The sequence below is a fragment of the Chrysochloris asiatica genome, unplaced genomic scaffold (genome assembly GCF_000296735.1).
Source record: "Chrysochloris asiatica unplaced genomic scaffold, ChrAsi1.0 scaffold00277, whole genome shotgun sequence".
In the NCBI taxonomy this organism is placed as follows: domain Eukaryota; kingdom Metazoa; phylum Chordata; class Mammalia; order Afrosoricida; family Chrysochloridae; genus Chrysochloris; species Chrysochloris asiatica.
Genome location: NW_006408795.1, coordinates 3,187,741 through 3,215,629, shown reverse-complemented (window position 1 = coordinate 3,215,629; position 27,889 = coordinate 3,187,741). Strand labels below are relative to the sequence as shown.

The 27,889-nt window shown below is 38.7% G+C and overlaps 1 protein-coding gene across 1 annotated transcript in view; it reads right to left on the bottom strand.

Annotated features, from left to right (window-relative positions):
• PTPRN2 (protein tyrosine phosphatase, receptor type, N polypeptide 2) overlaps window positions 1-27,889 on the bottom strand; it is a 1,341,366-nt gene that overhangs the window by 576,901 nt on the left and 736,576 nt on the right. The window contains exon 11 of the mRNA XM_006874435.1: window positions 18,018-18,082. Coding sequence (XP_006874497.1) covers window positions 18,018-18,082 — 65 coding nt within the window. The remainder of the gene's footprint in view (window positions 1-18,017; window positions 18,083-27,889) is intronic.

Here is a 27,889-nt window from a genome sequence, read left to right as displayed (position 1 = left end):
AGGAGTCAGCCATATGCACTGAAAATGGAACAGCCTTGGACAGGCTGCTACAAGTATTTTAATACAATTTCATGCAGATTTCCCCTTTCAAACATAAATTAGGAATATTTACAAGCCAACAGGTTTTTCTTAAGACTGATGTGCTTTTTTTGTTTAGAAGAAAATAATGCAGTTTTCTCAGTGAAGGAATGCACATTAGAATAACATAAAGTGTGGGTGCACAAAATGAAAATAGTGGGGAGCCCAGAGACCTCCAAGTCTAGGGTGTGAGACTCCTGGTGTGGCACTATAGGATAAGCACTAGACCACAAGGTCAGTTTGAACAACAAGGTCAGCAGTTCAAAATCACCAGCAGCTCCTCAGAAACCCTACACAGAGGTGCTATGAGCTGGAGCCTGCATTGAACAACAGGATGTGAGGAGACATTGCCTTGTGACCCTGGCAAAGGGGCCCACAGATCCCGAAGACAGCTCTGGGCATCTCCTCAAGCTCCTTGTCAGTACCTGTAGAGGCTTAGCCGCTGCTTCTGGAAGCTTGTTAATACTCTTAGGAGATCTCTCAATGAGTTTTGAGAGTGGAAGACATCACAAATTCTCTAAAATTTTATACAGTTTTGGATCATATACAAATGTGTGTACAAGCATGTATGCAGGTGCACCCACATTGTGTGCTTCTGGAGAGATGTCCCTGAGTTCTTACTGGATTCTCACAGTGATTCAAACTATCTGGTATCTGGGCTCCCATTCTTTGTTGAGCAGCAATTTATTTCTTTACAGACTAAGTCTGAACAAGACACAAGCCACAGGGGTCAAATGTAGGACTCTAATCGTCTAATGATTCCCTAAACCTAATTTTCCTAAGGAGTCCTGGGTGGTACTATGGGTTAATGTGCAAGGTCAGTGGTTCAAGCTCATCAGTTGCTCCTTGGAAACTCTATACAGAGTTGCTATGGGTCAGAACTGACTTGACGACACTTAACAACAACTTTCCTATATAGTATCACCAGACACTTGCAATCAAACATACAAGAGAGCTTCAAAAGGTTCATAGAAAAATTTTATTATCTGTGAATTCATTTTTCCTGAACTTTCTGAAGTCCTCTTGTATCACCATCATCTCAAATTCAATGGGTTCCATACTCAGGTTATAGTCTTATGACTCAAGATATGCTGGCTTTTCAATCTTTTTAAAAAATGCATTGTACTTACCCTCAAATGCTTAAATCTTTTCTTTCAAATACACTTAAGTCCATTGTTTGCTCTCTGTTCTGACAAGATACATTCCACATCAGGTCAGCAGCACTTCATTCTGGGATCAACTTCTCTAAGCACTATCTCCACATGTAAGAATGCCACTAGGAACCATTGACTAACTTGAGGCATCCTTGTTACTTCATGTCTGAACTCTTACTTACCTGTCTTTCTTGTCCCTCATCATCCACACACACGCAATGTTCTTTCCTTTGAATTCCAAGGTATGTACTTGCTCTAAAAGCCAGGGATACATTTTCTGTTTTACTTTATTTCAGATTAGTTATTGTGCCCTGTCTCTACTCATCTGCTCAACATGTATGCCAGATTTAGCATCTTCTTCATAAATATAAAAACTGCCACATCTAGGGGCTAATGCTACTTTATTCGTTGTTAATTAATAGCAGTAGATAACTTCTCGTTTAGTTAATTTTCAGAAACCAGCTACCACACTCAGAAGATAGCCAGCCCAAATCAGATTCAACTCTAGCCTGGGTCCCCACACATATGCAGAGCCTTTCAACCAATGAAATTATTAAACCCCCAGCAAGACTTCCTGGTTCCCAGAAACACAAAACTGGGAGCATATTCAGTGACTTAAAAATTATGAGGCCCTTCAAATTGAATCATATTTAAGTTCAACCAATTCCCAGTCTCACCCCACCCCTTTTTCTGAATATGTATAATTATTTGTCCAGTGCCCTATAAATCTGAAAACTCTCAGATATTTGGTGAGTCAGATCTGAGGAACTGTCCTACTAGCTCCCTGCATAGTGCTTTGCAATAAACCACCTGTTCTCTTTCTCAGAGATTTGTGTCCACAGACTGGATTTCTGGGAGATCTCAGAAGGGACCATTTTTGGTTCTTTTACAATATTTGATGAATTAAATTATCTACACATATTCTAAAATTTCCTATAGTTACCCATGTAGTGAATAGTTGTTAGTGGTTTAGCACATCATATTATATTACAGTGTTTTCTCCTGAGTCTTCACATACTTGCATATGTGAATATGAACTCCTTGATTCAGTTACATGCATGTTTTTCTTTATTTACATTGTAAAAGGTGGTATTAATAAATGACAGAATTAATAAATGACAGAACTATATTCACAAAATTTCTGTTTTGATAATTACATAAGCTGTAACCATTATGGGAGGAGTTGAGTAAAGGGTAGATGGAACAGCTTTGTGCTACCTTGGCAAATGTCTTCAAGTTCTATAGTTATTTCCAAATAAACAGAAAAAAATAATGTTAAAGAAAATTATTATCTAGAAGACAAGAATTTGGTTCTTTGAAAGAATTAATAAAATTACTGGACTTTGATTAATAAAATCAAAGGACAAACCACTAGCAAATCTAACATAGAAAAGAAAGAGAAATTATATGGGTGATATCACAACAGAGCCAATGGAAATAAAAGGATAATAACAGAACATTATGAAGAAATGTACTCCAACAAATTTGAAAATCTAGAAGAAATGAACAAATATCTAGAAACACACAACCTACCTAAACTAACATAGACTGAAGTAGAAAACTTAAACAGACCTATAAAAAAAAAAAAATCAAACTTATAAAGTCATTGAAAAACAACAACAACAAAAAAGTCCAGGCCCAGAAGACTTCAACGATGAATACTACCAAACATTTGGAGTCCTGGTGTGATGCTGTGGGATAATGCTTTGGACCGCAAGGTTCACATTCACCAGCCGCTCCTTGGAAGCCCTATACAGGCTCGCTATGAATCAAAAACAACTTAAAGGCACTTAACAACAACAACAATCAAACATGTAGAGAAAACTGACATCAATTCTACCCAAGCTATTCCAGAATATATTAAAAAGGATGGAAAACTATCAAACTCATTTTATTAAGGAAGCAAGCATGACCCTAATATAAAAACCAGGCAAATACATCATTAAAAAAAAAAAAATATATATATATATATATATATATATAAACCAACATCCCTCATGAGGAGTTCTGGTGTGCTATAGGATAATCACTGGACTGCTAGCCATAAGGTTGGTGGTTCAAACCCACCAGTAGCTCCTTGTAAACCCTATACAGGATCACTATGGTCAAAACTGACTTGACAGCAATCGACAAGAACATCCCTCATGAATGCAGACGCAAAACTTTTCAACAAAATCCTACTCAAAGGCCTCCAACAGCATATCAAGGAAATAGAAAATCATGACCAGGTGGGAGTCATATCAGGTATGCAAGGTTGGTTCAGTATTAGAAAAACAATCAACATAATCCGCCACACAAATAAAACAAAGTAAAAGAACCACACGATTATATTGATTGATACAGAAAAGGCATGTGACAAAATCTCATATCCATTCCTGATAAAAACACTCAACAAAACAAGAATAGAAGGAAAATTGCTCAACATAATTAAGGGAATATATACAAAGACAACATTCAATATCACTCTCAATGGAAAGAAACTGAAACTATTTCCTTGTGAACAGGAAGATACCCTCTATAACCACTCCTATTCAATATTGTGCTAGAAATCTTAGTTAGAGACATAAAACAAGAAAGGGAAATTCAAGGCATCCAAATAAGAAGTAAAACTCTCTCTATTTACAGATGATATGATCTTATACTTAGAAAATCCCAAAGACTCAGCAAGAAAACTGTTAGAACATATTGAAGTACTCAGCAATGTGGTTGGGTACAACACACAAAATTCAGATGGATTTCCTTAAAATTTATTAAAGAGAATTTTGAAAAGGAAATCAGGGAAACAATAATATTTACAATAGTCACCCAAAAGATTAAATACTTAGGAATAAGTCTAGAGAAACAAAAGAGCTACGTAAACAAAAGTACAAAACAAGAAACATTTGGGTCTTTAATCCAAATGAGATCTACAAAAAATGGAAGACTATACCATGCTTGTGGACAGGAAGACTTAATTTTGTGGAAATATTAAAACTACCCAAGTCAATCTATAGATAAAATGCAATCCAATCCTTGTTCAAACATTATTCTTTAAAGAGATGGAAATACTAATCATTAATTTTGTATGGAAAGGAAAGCATTCCTAAAAATTAAAAGTCAAGTAGGTGGTCTCTCACTTCCTTATCTCCAAATCCACTATATAGCCAAAGTAATCAAAACATCCTGGTACACAAACAGTGAAAGACACATAGATCAATGGAACAGAATTGATAAGTAAATTCATCCACCTGCAATCAGTTGATCTTTGACAAAGGGGGAAAATGCATTAAATGGGAAAGAGATAGTCTTTCCAACAAATGGTATTGGCAAAAATGGAAATCCACTCACAGAAGAATGAAACAAGACCCATATTTCACTCCATATACAAAAAAGAACTCAATGTGGATTAAAGAACCAAATATAAAACTTAGATCATCAATATAAAAATAGGGACAAACTTAGGGGCTCTGATACATAGTATATATACACTATCAAACATAACTGAAACCATACAAACAACAGAACACAAAACAGATGACGGGACTTCCCACAAATTAGACACGTAGGTGTGTCAAAAGATTTCACCAAAAGAATAAAAACAAACTCCACAGACTGAGAAAAAACTTTGACACTGACATATCAGACAAGGGACTACTCTGTAAAGTTTATAGAATACTTCAGAACCTCAACAAGAAGACAATCCAATCAGAATAAGCAGAGGACATGAACAGACACTGCAACAAAGAAGAAGAACATGAAGAAGTGGTCACAATTATTCATCTTACCCTAGCATTAATAGCAAAGCAAAAAATAAAAATAAAATAAAAATACAGCACATGCTGGTGAGGATATGGAGTGACAGGGATCCTCCAACACAGGTAGTGGGACTGTAAAATGGTACAACCACTCTAGAAACCCGTATGGCGCTTTCTCAAAAAGTTGGAAATAGAAATACCATACAACCCAGAAATCACTCTACTTTGTATATACCCTCAAGAAATAGGAGTTGTGGCACAGATATATGTACACTCGTGTTCACTGAAGCACTAGTCACAATAGCAAAAAGGATGGAGGCAGCCTAAATGCTCATCCACAGAAGGATGATTAAATAAACTTTGGTGCATGCACACAATGAAATACTAAGCAACATTGAGGAATAATGAGGAATCTGTAAAACAAGACATTATGCTGAGTGAAATTAGTCAATCACAAAAGGACAAGTATTACGTGAGACCACTATTGTAAAAAGTCAAGAAAAGATTTTCATGCTTAAAGAAACATTCTGTGATGGTTACCAGGGGTAGAAGGGAAGGGAGAATTAATCACTGGCTAGAGAGTTTTGGGTTTTGTTTTGTTTATAAGTGTCGTCAAGTTGGTTCCAACACATATCGACCCTGTTGTAGGGTTTGCAGTAAGCTGTCCAGTTCTTACCCTACTGCACAAACCAGGACTACAGATTAGACACGTCTTAATTTGGGTGATAGGAGAGGAAATATACAAGAGGGAGGTTGGAAAAACAAATAATTTAAAAAGAGAAAAAGAAGCGAGAGACAGAGAGGAGAAGGAAACAGTTGTCAAGAGCAGAAACACTGAGTATGGTGCGAGATAGCACAAAGCCCAGCAAGGCCAACTAGCAGAGCAGAAGCCTCAAAAGCCACAGTGACCCCAAGGAAACATGTTGTTGCTGTTCAGTGCCATCGAGTCGGTTCTGACTCACAGAGACTCTGTGGAGTGGCTGGTGGATTTGAAGCGCCAACCTTATGGTTAGCCTTCCAGGACTCCATAATTGTAGCCAAAGCAGACACTCCTGCTAGCACAGCAGAGAGTAGCTGAGAGCCTTGTCCTGGTTGCCAGCTGTCTAGCTCTGAAGCAGAGAGTAATGGGCTTTCTCTTTGGGGGTGCCTTTCACACCTCATCTATGTGCTTCCTGATCCTAATTCCTTCCGAGATGTTCCTGTTACAACCAAGTTGATCCTGAGCAAAAAGTGAGCCGAATTCTTTCCTAATCAACAACATAACGGTGAATAAGAGAAAATTGCTTGCAAAAAACTTAAAAATAAAGTTAAAAATTTTTTGGAATAAAGAGAAAAGTGCCTTCCTTACGCTTCCATAGTTACATACTGCCTTTGTGCATGATAGTTCACATAGCTGCCTTTAATATTTTTCATAAAATCATGTTGTTGTTGTTCTGTGCCATTGAGTAGGTTCTGACTTATAGCAACTCTATGCACAACAGAACAAAACACTGCCTGGTCCTGTGCCATCCTCACAAGTGTTATTTTTGAGCCCATTTCTACTGTTGAAATCCATGTCTTTTAGAATTTATTTGATTATTACAATTAATTAGCTACCTTCGTATGGTTTTATATATAGAATGATGATTAAGAGTCCTGGTGTGGCACTGTGGGCTGATGCACTGGATCGTAAGGTTTGTTTGAACTGCATGGTCAGTGGTTCAAGCTCACCAGCTGCTCCTCAGAAACTCTATAGAGTTGCTATGAGTTGGAACCGACTCAATGGGCACTAACAGCAATAATTGTGGGTATGATTTAAAAAAACAAAATTCTAGGTGTCTATTGCCTTATTAGCTTAGTGGTTACGAATCGGGCTGCGAACCTTAAGGTCAGCGGTTCGAAACTACCAGCTGCTCCGCGGGAGAAAGATGAGGCTTTCTACTCCCGTAAAGATTTATACCCTCGGAAACCCTATACAGGGTCGCTATGGGTCGGAACTGACTCGATGGCACTTAACAACAACAACAACATTGTCATATTACCTTCTATAAAAACTAAACCAATTTGCCTAGTCTCCAGTGGAGTACAAATATAAAACATTTTAGTACATTTAATCTTTATTAATAAAAAACCAAAACTATTATCCAGAAGTCAACTCAAATACTTTTTTTAAAGATGAAACATTAGATTAGAGTCTGAGATGTTATTAGAACATCTACTCATTTCTTCCTAATGTCACTCTGAAAGTCTTTCCTAGTCTGTGTATGATGGACACTATATCACCTTAAATCTTATTTTAGTCAGAAGACCCTCTGCTGATCATGTCTGTTTTACCAAGTGTCATCGATTGAACTGTGTCTCCCCAAAAAAGGTAGACTGAAATCCTAACTCCTGTACTTGTGAATGTGACCTTGCAGGGTCTTTAAAGCTGTTATCAGTTAACATGAGGTCATGCTGGTGGGTGTTAATCCCTTCTGAGTAGTGTCTTATAAAAGGGAGGACAGATACCCAGAGTCGAGCCTGACTTGGGGACGATGGTGACCTAAAAGCCAAGTCATGCCAAGAAACGCCTAGGGCTATTAGAGGAGACAGGTCAGAATCTTCCCGCAGAGTGGACAGAGAGCATGGTCTTGGATGCCCTGAATTCAAACTTCTAACTTCTAGAACTGAGACAATAAGTTTTTATTCTTTAAAGCCATCCACTCTGGTATTTTCTTATGGCAACACTAGGAAATGAAGACACCCGATTTCCCAGTCACTTGATGGCATATCATGTTAACACTTCTTTTCCCTAGCCAATTGTCTCATTAATCAACCTAAAAGTACTTAACAATCATGAAGAAGACATGTTCCTGATCCACCAATGAGGCAAACAAAACAGCTTGGCAAGTATGAATGTTGTTGTGTGCCGTCGAGTCATTTCTGACCCATAGCAACCCTGTATAGGGTTTCCAAGGAGCAGCTTGAACCACCAACCTTGCAGTTCAAATGGCTTTGCAGTCTGGTGCATTAACCTCAGTGCCACACCAGGGACTCTGGAAAGTATGAATACTTCCTATTAATTTGATAATCATAGTGATTCTTTCCCCTGCTCTTTTCCTTTTGGGGAAATTTTACTCTAATGGTTTCTTCAAAGTGTAAGTGAAAGTCTCTCTGCATCAAATCATCTACAGAGTCCTATGTCAAACCCAGACCTTCTGAAATGAAATCTCTAGAATAGAGCTTGGAAATGTGCATTTTCACAAGCTTCCTGGTTATTTAGACCCAAAGCCAAGTTTGGCAGTTACTGCCTACAATTTCCTGCCCATTTATTTGGTTTATGACCTCATTTAATACCTAATGTCCTCTTAGCAACCCCTTAACCAACAGGATTGGAAGTCTGATGACAGCGATTTCAAGTAGCAGTTCCTTTTAACAGACAGCAAAGGACTGAGTGGGTTTTTTTTTTTTTGTTTTTTTAAAAGAAAATGAAGCTGTTTCCTCATATATCTATTTTAGATCTCCCTTATGTCTACTTGTTTGTCAGTGTAACAACTGTCAGCCACCCCATACACCCCTATCCCAGGCAACACACACATCATACAAGTAAATTCACATTAATTTGTGGGCATAGAAACATAATCATAGATTCATAGACCTTTAAGGGACTTTTGGGATCAACATATTCTTAGCCACAGATTCCATTCTTCAAGTAAAATATTACCCAGAAATCCAGCAAGAACAGGTATGAAAATTGCACAGATCTAGTTAAACCAGACTGTGTGATGGGAGACAATGCTAGGGTTCACACACTACCATCATTCAAACAACACTTTCCCAAGACCCCCTAAAGCTCTTTGAAGAGGCATTTGGAAACCACACCTCACATCACCCCACATCAGATAGGCAGAAAGATTTCCTTTTCAAAATCTGAACAGAAAACCAACTATCTTCTGCTTGAATCTCCCCCATGACAGGGAGCTCATTACTAACTAAGGCAGCCTATTCCGTTGTTGGACAATAGTTCTCAGTCTGACTCAGTATTTCTATTTAGTTGAAGGTTTGGACTGCAAACCTGTGTTGCTTTTAAGTACTTCCCCAATGAAATTTTGGAGCTCACTGGAGTTATTCTTCTAACTCAAGGGACAACTACTTTTTTTTACTAAAATGATGGGCAGGTTAATCTTACAGCTTTGTGTTTAAAACACTACTATTAAGAAATTAGAAAGTAATTCCATATATCTGACACACTATGGAAGCTGACCTGATGGAACTGCCCTTCTGGTATTAAGCATTTTAATGCTTTTACTTCTAGAATGTTCAGCTTATTTTGGTAGTGATTTTAAATTTCCTTTAGCAAAAATCTGTTTTATTCATTTGAATCAAAAGCAATAACTTTTCAAAATATCAGAAATTAGATTTTTGAAAGATGCCAACATGCCGCTGATGTATTAGTAACATGTACATACATGATAATCTTTTAAATTTTGTTTTGAGATTTTCCATTTGGCTTAAAAGATTTGAATTCTGCTGTCATCAACATGTGTGAATCACAAGTGTCAGGATGAGATTAAATGCTGTTAGATTCCTAGTAATCAAACTCTACTTAACATTCTAAAGTCGAGAATTAGCAGGGTTATTCATATCAAATACATTTAAAAGAAATCAGAATCATGAAAATCAGGCTAGATACTGAATAAGGTAATTGAGTTTAGAAAAGAAGGTATCATTAGCTTTTACAAAATTTCCCACCTTGACTTCTTTTCTCCCAATTTCCCTACCCTAAATGTGCTCCAAATGTATATAGTTCTCTTTTCTGGTCGGAGTCCTGGTATGGCGCTGTGGGTTAATATGCTGGACTGCAAACCTGGTTTGAGCTGCGAGGTTGGTGGTTCAAATTCACCAGCTGCTCCTCGGAAACCTTACATAGGGCTGCTATGGGTCAGAACAAATTCAATAGCACTTAACATCAATAACAACAATTCAAGAACAGCTTCCAAGTTTACATTAAACAGAAGGCACAGAAATCCTGGGTTTGAGAGCCCATGTGAGAATGACATAACTCAACTTCAGAGCTGTGAGAAATGTTGACTTTTGATGTAGAAAATGTGGAAAAGGACATGAATTCAGGGAACTGGTCCCCAGTACTTGGTAAACCAAGGAGGCTGCTAAGAATGTGGGACAAAGACAGAAGGCTCAGAGTGAAACTAAAGCAGAGTGAATAAACTTTTGGTGACAAGACCTCAATTGGTGAATGATATAAATGGTCCAGTGTCTGGTCATTTTCTGCTCCTAGGGAATGGCTGAGTTTCTACAGTAAAGTCAGGCTACTGTTTGCCTAGAGACCAGAGACCTGTAAATCTCTACAGGAGCAGAAAGCCCGACCTTTCTCTGATGGAGTGGCTGAGGGCTTCAAGCCACCAACCCTTCATTAATAGCCCACTGAGTAACCCACTACGCCACCAGGACTCCAAGATGGAAAGTGGGAGGAGGCAAATTAAAGAGGTGTCATAAGTGGGATTGTGTAGGTCTTGCAGACCATGACGTCAACTTTGGATACTATGCTAAGTACAAATATTTTGAAGATATTTCAGCAGGACAACAATATGATCACATCCACATTTAAAGATCACTACTATGTCCTTCAGTGAGGAAGGAAGCAAATGTGGATAAAAGGACAGGCCAGTTAGGAGGTTATTACAAAAGCCTAAGTGTTAGAGATGAAATGAATTAAAGTAAACAAATCTAGGAGGCATTTTGAAAGAAGAGTTGAAAGGTCTTATATATGTAGGAAGAAGGAAGTTGAGGGAAAAGAGGTTATACTTTTTTGGTTGCTTGTTTTGCTTTATTAACTTTATAGTAATGTAATTTCTATTTATGAAATGGCAAAACCTGGGAGGTGCAGAAAAAGCTCTAGTAGAGAAATCATGAGTCTTGCTTAGTCCATACAAAGTCTGAGATTACCTCCAATGACTTCAAACTGGAAAAATCTGGGAGGAGCTGAGAGTAGAAGAGTCTGGAAAGGAGACCTTAGCACAGGTAGTGTCTGAAAAAGGAGGCAGTGACCAGCCGTGTTAAATGCTGCTGTGAGGACAAGTAATACATGGACTCCAACAACAGTGAGATCACAGATGCATCTGAAAATAGATATTTCTGTTGAATAGTGAAGACAAACACCAGATTAGAGAGTAGAAGGAGAGAACAGCTGGTAAGAAGTTGGGTACAGAGAATATGTTGTTGTTGTTATGAGCTGTTGAGTTGGTTCTGACTCATAGCAACCCTGTGTAGGGTTTCCGAGGAGCAGCTGGTATGATTGAACTGCTGACCTTGAGGTTCAAACCGACCTTGCCATCTAGTGCATTAACCCATAGCACTACATAGATGAATTATTTTGTAAGTTTTGCTCTGACAGAAACAAAGAAATGGTGTGTGTGTGTGGGGTGGGGTTGAAAAGGAATATCAACCTGGTGAAATATTGGTGTCAAGTGAGTGTCTAAATTTTTTATTTTAGTAAGATGAGAAATGCTAGAGTATATTTGTATGTTGTTGTTATTAAGTGCTGTCACATCGGTTCTGACTTACAGCTACCCTGTACAGAGGAGCAGCTCATGGGTTTGAACCACCAGCCTTGCAGTTCAAACTGATCTTTTGGTTCAGGGCTTATCTTACAGTGACACAACAGGACTCCATATTTGTATGTGTTGTTGTTGTTGTTGTTAATGTCTTCGAGTCAGGTCCAATTCATAGCGACCCGTGTAGGGCTTCTAAGGAGTGGCTGGCGAATTTGAACTGCCAATCTTGCAGTTCAAACTGACCTTGCAGTCCAGTGCATTATCCCCCAGCACCACACTAGGACTAGGTATTTGTATACTGACAGGAATAAACTAGTAAAGAGAATGATGATGGATGCAAGGGAGGACAATAACAGCAGAGAGAAGGTCTAAAGGGCAGAGAGCATATAGAGCCATAGCATGGTGGTGTTGTGTACCATCAATTCAATCCCTACTCATAGCAACCCTGTTTAGGGTTTCTGAGGCTGTAAACCTTTTCAGAAGCAGAAAGCTTAATCTTTCTCCCTCATAGCATGGTCATCATTGTTAAGTGCCATTGAGTCGTTTCCGAGACCCTGTACAAGGTTTCCGAGGAGCAGCTAGTGAGCTTGAACCACTGACCTTGCAGTTCAAAAGTTTTTGCAGTCTGGCACATTAACCCACAGCTCCACATAGCATGGTAGGAGGTGACTTTATCTACTGAAAAAGAAGAGAAGGCAAAAAAAAAAAAAAAAAAAAAGTACATATACATGTTATTTGGTTGGTAGATTACATATAGTGAAGATGTAGGAATCTCCTGCTCAATGAAATAGAGTCAAGATCGTGGACTGAGATCACATCAGTGACTATGCAGATGTGTCTAAGTAAGGGTGGTTGTCAAAATGAGGAAAGAGGAGAATTATAATATAGATGCTTTGAAGTGTGGAAGAGTGAGCATCCTTGGGAAAATTCATCTGGCAGTGTTGAGTATTCCTTTGTGATTTGTGATAATGAACTTCAAGTGAGATCAATCAGCATAGTAAGCAGGTGATACAAGTCAATAAGACAGACTTCCTGCTCTTAAGAAACTCACAACCTATTAGGGGATCTAGATGAAAAGAAATGCTTGCAATAATGCGTGGCAGTGCCTAATACACATAATCGGTGCTCAATATTTGTTGAAGGAATGAATGAATGAAAAGAGGTAGTGATTTTTAAACAATAGGATGGTATAGGCTGATTAGGAAAGGGAGTTTGGTCAGGGAAACAAAATAAATTGAGAGAAAAGAGACTCTAGGAGGTATGTTGTTTTTGTTGCTAGGTACCAGCCAATCAGTTCCAACTCATTGCCACACTATGCAGAACAGAATGAACTGTGCCCATTCCTGTGTCAGCCTCACAATTGTTATGTTTGAGCCCACTGTTGCAGCTACTGTGTCAATCTATCTCCTTTGGTTTATGAGACACAAGTTTCATAAAATCAAAGAGAAAGTCTAGTGAGTGCAAGGGAATTAAAGAACTGGTTAGAAGGAGGTTGTAGAAAGAGTATAAATTTAGAGGAACAATAGTTTTGAATGATGGCAGTATTGAAGATGTGTCCATAAGCAGATTCGATGTGGAGTGCATTGGAATTGTGGAGACCAAAGATGGTTTCTCCATATAAATACTGAATTTAAGCTGACAGTATGGTTTTTCTTGAGTGGAAACATCAAACCATAGTCCTTACTAGACATCCAGGTTTCAGTGGAATGTAGGCTCCAGGATAGCAAGGACTTTATCTGTTTTGTTCACTGCTCTGGTCCTTAAAATAATTTCTGCCTCAGAGTAGACGCTCAGTCAGTATCTTTTAAATGGTTGACTAAAGAGTAGATTACGTTGATACCAGGAGAGGAGCTCTCTCAATACATACATGTAGAAATATGAGGGTGTTTCAAAAAGTTCATGGAGATATGGAATTGAAAGATTATGAAATTTTCCCATAAAGTTTTCAAGCCCCTTCATATTTTATAAAATACAACAACTTAAAAAAAATGCAAAGTAAAACAAAAAAATGCAACATCAGGACCAAAAACAAAAAAGGAACGGGACTATCCAGATACCAAAAATGAAAAGAGGTATCAAAACCAGTTAGTAGTTGGGAGTTGATGCTAAAGCTGTGTTTTGAAATCTGGTACCTTTATATAGATCCAGAGGCATGGGACTGGGGGATTGAAACTTGGAGTTCTATGTCCATAGAACAATAGCACATATGGAGTTAGAGTTGCAGGAAGTGGGAAAATAGGAACCAAGACCCCAAATAAAACCTACAACAGCTGCCCCATCTGACAACAGAAACCAGGGAACACAGAAACCACTATCCAGAGAAGCAGAGAACAAGCTTGCAGTTTCTCTGGCACTTTTGGTGGAAAGGACAATATAAACAAATCCCTAGAGAAAGACTGAAACCCAGACCTGAGCCATGAGTCTGATTTGGGTCCAAATTTTTATCAATTGGATGGGGTAGAAACTTCAAGGTGGGAAATTAACATAAAAATGGATCCAGACAAATGATACTCTAGGAGCCCAGAAGTAAATGCAAAACTCCTATACAGAAATTCTCCCAATCCAGGACACAAGGCATAGAAATCCATGCTTCTAGGATAATCAGTCAGCTGAAGATGAGTTCACAATAAGCATATCATAAACCATACAAGAAAATAAACTCTGAGGGAGAATCAGCAGATATAATAAATAGAAGTTTTGAAAAATCCAAGAATGGGAAATAATAAAACAATTTGAGTAAGACTATAAGGTTTAAAATTGTTACACCAATCTAAAAAGATAAAGAAACCATAATAAAAGTGCAAGACACAAGCAAACAAACAAAACAAAACCAGGTAGATTTGAGAGCGTACTAAACAGTTTTTTTCTAGAAGTGAAAAATATGGTAATTCAAATAAAACTATACAATATTTTGGTTTTATAGTAGGTATATTAGATACAGATTAGATAATTTGGAAGATAATTTGAAGAATTAGGACATAAAATAGTACTGAGGAGTCTTAGTAGGATAGAGTAGGATAAGCACTGGACTGAAAATTTCCTTTGAACCACAAGTTTGGTGATTCAAACTTACCAGCCTCTCCTCAGAAACCCTATACAGGGTCCCCTCTCTATGAGTCTGAACTGACTGATTCAACAGCACTCAAAATCAGCAACCACAACATAGTACTGAGAGATACTTATGTAAAAATATAAAGAAGTATTTTTGAGACGCAGAAGGTGGAATAAGAAGGTCCAACAACTGAGTAATTAGAATACCAAACCAGAACAACAATAATGGCAATAACAATGATTTGTTGCGTTCTTTTTATACCCAAACATTTTGTGTCTATTATTTCTTTAAGCCTTCACAATGCATAATGGACAGGTTGTTATTGTTGTTAGGTGCTATGGAGTAGATGAGGTGCATACTGTGATTATCCTTATTTTATAATAGAGGGAATTGAGTCACATGGTAAGAACAGGGAATTGGGACAGAGACAATATCTAAAGAGATAATAGATGATCACTGGATTTGAAGAACAGAATTTAGATGTAAGGCACATGTCAATTGAGTAGAAATTTTAAAATCCTTGATAAATAGGGAAAGTACCCTTGAGATTGGAGTCTTGGTGTGGTGCTGTTGGCTAATGTGTCAGACTAGAAAGTTGTTTGAACTGCAAGGTCAGTGGTTCAAGCTCATCAGCTGCTCCTTGGAAACTCTATACAGGGTCGCTATGGGTCAGAATCGACTTGACAGCACTTAACAACAACATCAACAACCATTGAGATTAGAGGTTTCCAGAGGTGAGAGGAGGCAGAACCATTACAAAGTCTGAGTCACGTGCTACTAACTGAAAGGAGAATTATGGTGTTGGAGGAGAATATTGAAACTGCCATGGACTGCCAAAAGAACCAACAGATCTGTGTTGGAAGAAGCGCAGCCAGAGTGTTCCTTGGATGGCCAAACTTTTGTCTCTCATACTTTGGTCATATTGCCAGGAGGGACCATTCACTGGAGAGGGATATCATGTCTGGTGGAGAGCTAGAGAAAAAGAGGAAGATCCCCAACGAGATGGATTGGCAGCAGCGATGGGCTCAGGCACGGCGATGATTGTGAGACTGGCCCCGGACCAGACAGTGTTTCATTCTGTTGTGCGTAGGGTCGCTACCAGTTGGTACCAACTCGATGGCACTTAACAACAACAATAACAACAAGAGTTGGGCCATGACAACGTAGAGAAGTGAGAAGAAAAAAGGCACAATTCCTATCCCTTATGGTTCTCCCAACGGGGAAAATTGAGTTTTATTAACAGTTATATTTCATTGACTTAAGAAGTGAAGTTCAACCAGGGGAACATGAAAACCATGCTTGACTGGAGTTCACCATTAAGCTGGATCCCATCATCTATTGTCTCTTTCCTGAAATCGCACATTGGAAGAGGAGGAGTCCATGCATCAATTTACAGGGTTTATGTTATAGGCACAAAGGGTTTATGTTAGACTACCAACGTAAAGGTTGGTGGTTCAACCCACCCAGCAAAAACACTGCAGAAGAAAGGTCTGCTGATCTGCTTACATAAAGATGGCAACCAAGAAAACTCTATGAAACGGGTCCACTCTATAATGCATGCATTTGTCAGGAGTCAGAATCAACTTGACAACAAGAAGTTTTGTGGGGGAGTGGGGTGGGTGGGTTTCATATGCTTCAGTTACAAAGACCAATCTGAGTGCCAGGTGTCATGCGAGACATATCTCAAATCAACTTGGGACAATATGCAGTCTCCTACATTCACCCACCACCTGTGTCCTTCCTCTCCTTTCCCTACATAGAACATACTTCACTTCCACAGACACTTGCCGTTTCACTACAGCCAACTTCTGCTGTGGCCTAAACATTGTACAGTGAGGGACAGGATTCACAGAGGGAGAGTGTTCTCTGGTTGAGTTATACACATGGTCCTAACCTGAATCAATCTGGGCTTGTTCCTCAATCACTGGATTACACAGGATATAATCATTCTTCCTGTAAAACTGACTTTGTACCAAAATCTCTTCCCATTTGATGAAACCGAGAAGGAAATGGAAGGGCAAGAGGGATTTCACAACTTGCTACACCCCAGAGCCAGGTAGTGGAATCAAAGCCCTTTTAGCTTGAATCCTCCCAGATATTTTGATCCCTTCTAAGAGATGGAATGGACTCAGTGGTGGTGGGTTGGGTTTTGACCATTGCATTGCACCTTCCATGGGATGCAGGTAGCTCTTTGGAGGCCCATGGACACTTGGGTTTCATTCTCACCCTTCATTGGCTGCTAAAGATACCACATGATACTGGAGCAAAGACCAGGGTGCTGTCAAATGCTTCCTTAACCCAGCTTGAGCCAGAAAGGAATTGGGAAAATACCAGCAACAACAGTCTCTGTCACGCATATTTTGAAAAGTTTCTATCAGTCATTTGTTTCATTCCTCTCCTGCACTCTACCCATCATTTAACTGAAAAATGCATATTTTCAAGCTATAGTGCACTTTCTCCATAAAGCTGTTCTTAAACATATGCTACTTTATAAGCACAAAAGCCTTTGTTTGGGAAGAGCAACCAATTAAACAAGTTCTTATTTCAAGAGCCCCAGACTCACGCCTGCTGAATAGGAGATTTCCCAAAAGAAAGCCGCCTAATCTTTAAGTGGCTCTGTAAAGGACATCTCTGCGGTATAGGAGGGAGCACTCATAAATAAGCTACTCCTTAATAGTTAATTATCTTTAGCAGTGAGAGCTGTGAAATCTAAAATTTCAAACACGATAGCACAGATTGGTTTCGGTCCATGCTGACTTATGAGTGGCAACATAACACTCATAAGAGGAATCACGTCTGTTGTTCTGTGTACAATTCATTCAATTACCATGAGACGAAAACAGCAGTCATCAGTTAGTCAAGGTTCCGAAAGAAGAGGATCATCAGCTTGAATTACTGATTTGGAGTATTTGGTCAAGGATCTTCTTTTGATACCAACGTGACAATGTTTGGACATGACCGGTGTCTGAAAGATCTCAAATTACTTTATTCAGGTATTCATTTATTTATATTGTCTTTACCCAAATATGTGTCTTAAAATAATGTAGTAAAAAGTGTGCTCCACTGGAACCCAGGAGGAAAGAATCATTTCTATGGACTCGGTTCTTCTTAGCAGTTAGAAAACACGTCAAGAAAGCAGTCCATAGTTTCTGAAGACCTCTCTGTTTTTCTTATCAATGACTTCTTTATTGGGGTGGAGTGGGGGAGACTCCAAATGATCATTTCAAAGGCAAACTTGAACCGTGTCAAATTAGCCAGATGCAGTTGATCAGCATTTTTTACCAATGTGAGGGCTACTTTTGACCAGTTAATTCATTTCTCATATGCCAATATAATGTTAGATGAATTAAACTAAATATTTATATTGTTCAACTAGGCCTTTGATTAGTAGACTTTCACACAAAGACAAGACAAATGTTGTTGATTATTATTAATTTTTTTTTCAACAATATAATCTTGTATTACTCACCGACCCAATTCCAGTTTGAAGAATTTTCAGTCCAGAAGTTTCTTCAAGTTTGTCTTTGTTGTCAACTGTTAAGGGAAAAAAAAAGGAAAAGGAAAACAGGTGTTACCATGGAAAGTCATGGGCTCTGGAAATACATTCAAGCATTTTCCTCTATTGAAACATTCAATGAAATCTATGCTTATATCATCTAATTAAACAATAAGGTTGTGGTGTGACAACCAGAATCATGAAATTAGCCGGAAAATCTTGAGTTTGAGGCCCTGATTTTCCATATCAGAGTTGACTGTCCTGCATACCCTGAATTTCAGCTCTAAAAAATATAATAAGAAATCACAGAATATTATGAAGACTGATGAGAAATTGAATGTAGACAAATGGTAAATTCTTGTTTTAGGATGATATGGTGCGCTGCTGCGGGTTATTGTGCTGAACTGCAAAGATGGTTTGAACCACAAGGTCGGCTGTTCAAGCTCATCAGCTGCTCCTTGGAAACCCTATACCAAGTTGCTATGGGTTGGAACCGATTCAAGAACACTCAGAAACAACAATAATAGCTGTTGATTGTTTAGTTATTTGGCAATATATTTCATTAATCAGCATTGCATATTGGTAAAAAGACTCTTCGAAAGGTCAAGTTGAATGTATATATTTATTTAATGAATACTGTGAAGTATTTTATTCCCTCTTATTCATGTCCCTACAAGCAACATTCTATAATAATTTAGTTCCAGTAAAAGCCTCATCCTACTGTGCTCCTTCCTGACTTGGAATGAGGCAGAATTCCAGAAAATGAATTACATGCAATATCTTACCCAAAGAAATTAGTTTTGGCAACAATTAGCAGATGTAAACGAAAACTCAGTAATCCTAATGCAAACACTGAAAACCTACCAGCCGCCATTTCATCCAGAAGAAGTGATGTCACAGTAGAATTGACCTTGGATTATGGTTCTGTAGAAATATTCTTTTGGATAAAGACCCTGTCATTTTAGACATGAAAACCAGGAAAGAAATATAGAATTTTATTGCAAACACTATGAATGAAAAGTGCATTGCAATTGTAATTAATGTAGAATGAGATGGGAAGAAAATAGCAATTACTGTCACCTCTTATTGTAATACACCTACGTTAATCTTGGATAATGAGATTATATCATTTAGAGGTATTCAAATGTGATCCTGTTATAGTTTGCCTTTCCCACCTTTTGGGCCTTTTCATTGTTTGATAGAAAGTTTTTTCCTTTGGAACACTATTACTTTTTATATATCTACTGAATTGACAGTGTAAGGCTGGGTTAAAGCAAAAGCACTTTAAGATATTTTAAGATTGGGGAAGGGTGGGGGGAGCAACGACACAGATGTAAACCTTGAATGGCAAGATATTTTTTTTTTAAGATAGCATATAAAGCAATCAATTTTAATGTTCTACTAACAAAGGGAGGATTTTTACTGAATGGTAAGGTACTTTTTGGGGGATAAGTTAGTGAACCCTTTTTAAGCTTAGGAACACAAAGCACATAAAAATGGAATTAAAACAAAACAAAACAAAATACTGCATTTATTGCCACAGAGAAGGAACAGATTTCAGACAAGGAATGGGGTGGGGTGGGGTGGGGGAAAGAACTTGCCCAGTAATAATGTTACTGTTGTTAAGTGCTGTGGAGTCTGTTCTGACTCACAATGACCTTGCATAGGGTTTCTGAGGCTATAAATCTTTATGGAAGCAGAAAGTCTCATCTTTTTCTGGTGGAGCAGCTGGTGGGTTTGAACTGTGGACTTTGTGACTCGCAATCCAGTGCTTGTCCTACAACACCACTAGAGCTCCTTCTTGTAGTGCAGAAACACACATATAAAACTTGAATACTTGTGGCTTTGTTCCAATAAAACTTAATTTACAAAACAGGTGGTGCACTAGATTCGACCTCTAGGCAGCAGTTGGCTGACCCCTGGTCTAACCCATCCTCTTCACTGTGATGCAGGGAGCTCATAAGAAGTCAGCCTAATGGGGCCTATTTGCCCAGGCATCTTTCATGGCTCCATCTGATGCAGGATACCATTCAGACTCTTGAGCAGAGTTTCAAAACCCTTCAAACTTGTGACTTTTGCCAATGTGTACAGCCTTACCCCCACCAAGCTAGCTGCTGCCGAGCTGGTGTCTTGAGTTGATCCTGACCCAATCTGTGTCAGACTACAACTACAGGAATTTCAGCAGCTACTTTTTTGCCCTTTCTCCTGAGATACCTCTAGGTGGCTTTAAGCCACCACCCTTTTGGTTAGTAGCTCATTGTTGAATGGTTTGCACCATCCAGGGACCCTTTGTTCTTGTCAAACCCCTAGAATTCAAGCTGGTTTCTTTGCTCCAGACACAGCAGCTGGTTAGTTTTAGGCACAACACACTCCCATCTTCTCCATTTGGTGCAAACCTCAGGTTTCCAGATCAACTCAAGTGCCACATCTGCTACAAATCCTTCCCTGTGCCTCCTTCCCTCACATCCTGAATAACATTTGTTATATCCTCTGTGTCCTACTGCCCTGATGGTTCTGTAGGATAAGCACTGGACTTCTAACTGCAAAGTCTGAAGTTCAGCATACCAGCCACTCAGTAAAGATTTACAGCCTCAGAAACCCTATGCAGGTGCACTATGAGTCTGAATTCACTCAATGGCAGTGAGTCTGGTTTTTGTGGGTTTTTTTTAATTTGTGAGTCTTGTACTTGACGGTTGGTAATTCAAACCCACCATACTCAATAAATTGACAATGCTGTACAGGTATAGTGTGGAGGCTGGCCTTTACCTCAAAAAAACAAACAAAAAACCCCCTGGTGTAGGCCTTTGCCAGTTTCTGCTGTATAAATACTGCCACTAGGAGGTTCAAGAGGCTGGTGTGAGTTCACCAAGTGTAGCTGTAAGAGATGTGCAAACATACCAAAATGTTACATGATATTCCTCCCCACCTCCCACTGATAGACTCTCAAGAGCAATGTTGTTGATGTTGTTAAGTTAGTTCCAAATCAGAGCAACCCTGTATAGGGTTTCTGAGGAGCAGATAGTGGGTTTGAACCACTAACCTTGTGTTTCAAACCAACTCTGTGGTCCAGTGCTTTATCTTATAGCACCATACCAGGAGCATTGAAAAGAAAAAAAGGTTAGGAAATGATGTGTTTGAGAACTTATTACCTTTGTTTTCAATACAATTTAAAAGTAAATTTATATAATTTTCATAATGGCTACCTTTAATAACTGGCTCACAGAATTCCTGAAAAATGTAAAAAGCAGTTCTAGCAAGCAGGTACAAACTGGCTCAAAGTTTAGGTCTTTATATGTCAGATTTTCTTGATTCTAAAATGCATACTCCCTCACCCCCCCCTCCCATTTTTATTATGTTGGAAGTCAGACCTACCTTAGTCTCTGCACTATGGGCATATTTGGTTGTTATTCATACCAGCCTATCTGAATGAACACCTCCATCTTTCACTGTTTTAAGGCAATAAGCCTTTATAGGCCTTTGAGGAAGGAATATGAGTCCTTGCTTCTACATGGATATCTTCCATTGTCACACATCAATAAGATCAAGAAAGCGTCGGCATCAACACTCCTAATATTAGTATCATCTGCTTGGTGGACAACTGTTTGGAAGATGATCCTGTTAAGTACTCTTGTAAGCAATGCTACATCATCAGCACCCTGGATGGCCTAGTGGATTTAACTGTGTCAAAAAGTTGTGTTGGAAAGGGAAGCAAATTAAGTGGGACTTTGAATGTGAAAGTGTTTTAGGAATTCTAACCCATTTAGTGTGTTACAGTTTTCTCTTTGATGTACACAAATAAGTGATTTTTGATAAATGAATCTAAAAAAATTCACTTAATAAACTGACAATAATTCTAAGTGATTCAAAGCACTGTATTGTCGTCAAGTGTCATCAAATTGGTTCCCACTCATAGCAGTACTGTATAGGGTTTCCAAGGAGTGGCTGGTAGATTTGAACTCCTTATTTTATGGTTAGTCGTTCAATGCTTATCATATGGCACCATAACAGGACTCCTGACTACTACCCTAAAGGTTGGTAATTCAAATCCACCCATTGATGCTTTGCAAGAAAGTCCTGGTGATCTGCTGGGGTAAAGATTGCATTCAAGAAAACCCTATGATGAATGGAGTAGTTACACTCTGTAACCCATGAGGTCACCACGAGTCGGTATTGGTTTTGGTTTCAGTTAATTTCAAGATATTGTCAATGGAGACAAACAATCTAAGCCATGAAAACTAGGGTTATTTGTAAACCACTAAAGATTGTTTCATGAGTTCGCTATTAAACTAGCTCACCATTAAAGGTTGGTGTTGTTAGGTGCAGTTGAGTCAGTTCCAATTCATAGTGAAACTGTGCACAACAGAATGAAATACTGTCCGGTCTTGCACGACCCTCACAATCATCGTTACACTTAAGCCCATTGCTACTGACACTCTGCCAATCCATCTCATTGGGGGTCTCCCTCTTTTCTGTTGACCATCCACTTTATGGTCCTGACAATATGTCTGAAGTAGGAGAGATGAAGTCTTGCCATCCTGGCTTCTAAGGCACATTCTGACTGTACTTCTTCCAATGCAGATTTGATTGTTCTTCTGAGTTCCATGGTAATTTTAATATTCTCCTCCAACATCAGAAATCAAATGCATCCATTCTTCTACAGTCTTTCTTATTCATAGTTCAACTTTCACACGCGTATGAGGATATTGAAAATACCATGGTTTGGGTCAGGTGCACCTTAGTCCTCACACTGATATCTTTGTGCCTGAATACTTTAAAGAGGTCTTCTGCTCTGACAATATTCTGGTGCTCTTCATTATGTTTCAATATTCAATATTCAATATTCTGGTGCTGACAGTGTTCCACTGCTATTCATACAGATTCAGTGGTGAAGCTTTTAGAGTAGTTTGCCTCTCCTTCTTCCTAGTCTGTCTTAGTCTGGAAGCTCAAATGAAGTCAGTCCACCATGTGTGAGAGGTCCTGTTGGTATTTAAAATACTGGTGGCATAGTTCCCAGCATCACAGCAAACACAAGGCACCACAGTACGACAAAGTGACAGGTGAGTGCTGAACATTAAACTGGCTCATCATTCTCAGGTGTATTAGTTATCTAGTGCTACTTTACTTTGGACATGTTTTTAGGAGGGACCGGTCCCTGGAGAAGGACATCATGCTTGGAAAAGTGGAGGTTTGGTGAAAAAGAGGAAGACCCTTGATGAGATGGACTGACATAGTGACAGCAACAGTGGGCTCAAACAGAACAATAATTGTAAGGATGGTGCAGGATCTGACAATGTTTTGTTCTGCTGTGCAAAGGGTCGCTGTGAGGCAGATCCAGCTTGATGACACCTAACAACAACACTGGAACAGAAATAAACAGAAACTGATTCTCTCACAGTTTGGGCTAGAAATCCATATTCACAGTACCATCCCTAGGGGAAGGCTTTCTCTTTCTTTGTCAGCTGTGGGGAGAGGTCCTAGTTTCCTTTAGGCATCTGCAGGTCCATAATTCCTTGGGAGATCTCCATGTGTCCTGGCATCAATTTCCCCCTGGATCTAGGAGCTTCAGAGTGCAGGAATCCAAGGCTCAAAGGATGCACTCCACTTCCGGATCTTCTTTCATGGTGGTAATAGGTGTTCCCTTTGAGCTCACTTCTCTCTCCTTTTATCTCTTATCAGGTAAGGTGTTACAGACCACACCCTGGGAAACTCCCTTACATCAGATCAGTGGTGGGATGGGATTGAGAGTATTACAGCCCACCCTCAGTCCTCTTATTGGTTTATCTCACCAGATCACATCCTGGGGGACCATCACATAACTGCCACATTACATTATTATAGCACTGCTAAACCACTGGAAATCATGACCCAGTCAAGTTGACATATAGTTTGAGGGGACACAATTCAATCAATGCTGCACCATTAATCCAAGACTAAATCGCATGTAAAAATCCAAAGAATAAAGCCCATAATGAATATCATTTTTTACTGACAGTTATTCAATATTTGCCACATGACAGGCACTATTCATACTTCACTTTATTATTGTGTGTCATTGAGTCCATTCCAACTCATAGTATCACCATGTGACAGGGTTTCCCAGGCTGTATTTAGTCATACTGTGATGGCTTGCATGTTGCCATGATTCTGAAAGCTATGTCACTGGTACTTTACATACCCAGCAGGGTCACCCATGGTTGACAGGTTTCAGCTGAGCTCCCAGACTAAGACAGACAAGGAAGAAGAAGAGACGGAATATTTAGTCACTGAAAACCTTATGAATAGCAGTGAAATACTGTTAGACCAGAATATTGAAACATGATGTAGCACACCAGAATATTGTCAGATGAAATGCTAGAAGATGAGGCCCTCAGGTTGAAAGTTACTCAAAATACAACTGGAGAAGAGCTGACTCTTCAAAGTAGAGCAGACTAAGATGATGTGAATGTAGTAAAGCTCTTGGGACCTTCATTTGCTGATAAGGTACAACTCAAAGGAAGAGAAACAGCTGTAAACATAACATCCATTAATCGTCAGAACATGGAATGTATGAAGTATGAATCTAGGAAAATTAGAAGTTGTCAAAAATGAAATGGAATGCATAAACATCAATATTCTAGGTATTGGTGATCTGAAACAGACTGGTATTTACCATTTTGAATCAGACAACCACAGGGAATGTGCCAGGAATGAGAAATTGAAGATGAATGTTATCACATTCATCATCAAAAAGAACATTTCAAGATCTATCCTGAAGTACAACTTTGTCTGGGATAGGATAATTATCTACATGCCTAAAAGGAAAACCAGTTAATACAACTATTATTCAAATTTACACACCAACCACTAAACCCAGTGATGATCTTAAATTGAAGAATTCTAAAATTTTCTCATTCTGATATTGACCATATATTTAATCAAGATGTATTGATAATTACTGGAGATTGTGATGCAAAGGCTGGAAACATAGAGGATGGGTTAGTTATTAGAAAACATGGCTTTGGTGATAGAAATGATACTGGAGATTGATAGAATTTTGCAAAATGAATGACTTTTCCATTGCAAATACCTGTTTAAAACAACATAAAAGATGACTGTACACATGTACTTCACCAGATGGAATACACAAAAATCAAATTACTATATAAAATTAGACGATATCTGTGGAAAGAGGCAATGGAAAAGCTCCATATCATTAGCCAAAACAAGCCCAAGGGCAGACTGTGGAATAGACCATCAATTGCTCATATACAAGATCAGGTTGAGGCTGAAGAAAATTAAAACAAGTGCAAGAGAGCCAAAATATGACCTTACATATCCCACCTGAATTTAGAGTTCATCTAAAGAACAGATTTGATGTATTAGATACTAGTAAATGAAAACCAGAAGAGTTGTGGGATGACATCAAGAACATCATTCAGGAAAAATAGCAAAAGGTCATTAAGAAGGTAAGAAAGAAGGAAAAGGCCAAAATGGATGTCAGAGAATATTCTGAAACTTGCTCTCCAGCATAGAGATGCTAAAGCAAATGGAAGAAATGAGGAAGAAAAAGAGCTGAAAAGAAAATTCCAAAGGGCAGCTTGATAAGATGAAGCCAAATATTATAATGCAATTGTGTATAGACACGTAGTTAGAAAACCAAAAGGGGAGAACATGCTCAAAATATCTCAAGGGAACTGAAGAAAATGTTCAAGCCATGATTTGTAATATTGAAGGGTTCGCTGTGGGATAAGGCACTGGATTACAATGTCAGTTTGACCCACAAGGTTCAAATTCACCAACTGCTCCTTGGAAATCTTATACTGGGTCACTATGAATCGGAACCGACTCAACAACACTTAAAAACAGCAACAACAATGGGCAAAATATTGAATGATGTAAAAAGTATGGAAAGAAGATGGAAGGAATACACAGAGATACTGTATCAAAAAGAAATGATCGATGTTCAACTATTTCATGAAGTAGCATATGATCAAGAGCCAATGATACTGAAGGAAGAAATCCAAGGTGAACTGAAGGTACTGGAAAAGAACAAGGCTCAGGGAATTGATGGAATACATATTGAAATCTTTCAACATATTGATAAAGCAATGGAGGCACTCATTCATCTATGCCACAAAATTTGGAAGATAGCTGCCTGGTAAACTGATTGGAAGAGATTCATATGTGTGCCTATTCTAAAGATAGTGATGCATCAGAATGCAGAAAGCATTAGACAGTACCTTTATTCTATGCAAGTAAAATTTTGCTGAGGATAATTTAAAAATGACGGCAACTGTACATTGAAAAGGCAATTTTGAGGTTCAAGTCAGATTCAGATGATGACACAGAATGGGGGATATCACTGGTGACATCAGGTGGATCGTGGCTGAAAGCAGACAATACCAAAAAGATGTTTACCTGTGCTTTGTTGACTATGTAAATGCTTTAAATTGTGTGGATCATGCTATGGACAACACTGTAGAGAATGAGTATTCCAATACCCCTAATTATGCTCATGAGGAGCCTGTACATAGACCAAGAGGCAGTTGTTCCAACAAAACAAGGGAACACTGAATGGTTTAAACTTAGGAAAGTGTGCATCAGTGTTGTATTCTCTCACTATACTTATTTAGTCTGTATGCTAAGCAAACTATTCAAGAAGCTGGATCATATGAAGAACATGACATCAGGATTGGACGAAGATTCATTAACAACCTGTGATATGTAGAGATACAACATTGCTTGCTGAAGAGAGAAGAGGACTTAAAATACTGTTGAAAATTAAAGACCACAGCCTTTGGTATGGGCTACATCTCGATGTAAAGAAAACAAAAAACCTTACCAATGGACCAATAAGTAACATCAAGATAAATGGAGAACAGATTGAAGTTGCCAAAGACTTCATTTTGCTTGGATCAACCATCAACACTCATGGAAGCAACAGTGAAGAAATCACATGGCGCACTGCAGTGGAAAAATCTGCTGCACAAAACCTGTTTAAACTGTTTAAAAGCAAAGATGTCAGTTTGATGACAAAGGTGCACCTGATCCAAGCCATGGTATTTTCAATTATCTCATATGAATGTGAAAGTTGGACAAGGAATAAGTAAAACCTCAGAAGAATTGATGTATTGGAGAATATTAAAACAACAAACCAATCTGTGTTGGAAGAAGTACAGCCAGAATGCTCCTTATAAGCTAGGATATACTATCAGGACATATTGTCAGGAGGAACCAGTTCCTGGAGAAGGACATCATGCTTGGTAAAGTGGAGGGTCAGCAAAAAAGAGGAAGACCCCCCAATAAGATGGATTGGCACAATGGCAGCAGCAATGGTCTCCAGCATAACAAAGACTGTGAGGATGATGCAGGATTGGGTAGCAGTTCATTCTGTAGCACATACAGACGCTATGAATCAGTGCCAACTCGAAGGCATCTAACTACAACTACACTATTTAGGGGAGTGCATCACCAGGTCTTTCCTTTCATGGAGTGGCCGGTGTGCTTGAACTGCTGACATTTTGATTAGCAGCCCAGCACTTAACCATTGTGCCACCAAGTCTACTTACTTAATCTTTAAAACAACCCTGTGCTTCAGATATCATTTTCTTTACCGTAGCCAAGAAGACACTGAAGAAACACATACATTTCAGTCAGACGTGGGTCTATGTCTCTCTAAACTCTGGGATGGTAACCATTATGGTTTACTGCATTTCTGTCACCAAGATCAATAACTAATTATGATGAGACACATCCAGCTGACTTACTCGGGCATCCACTTCTGATGTGTGTGTTTAGTTGAGAACAATGAGTTTCAAGAATTTTGTCCTAATGAGAATGCATGCAGGGAATAAAAAGAACTATTA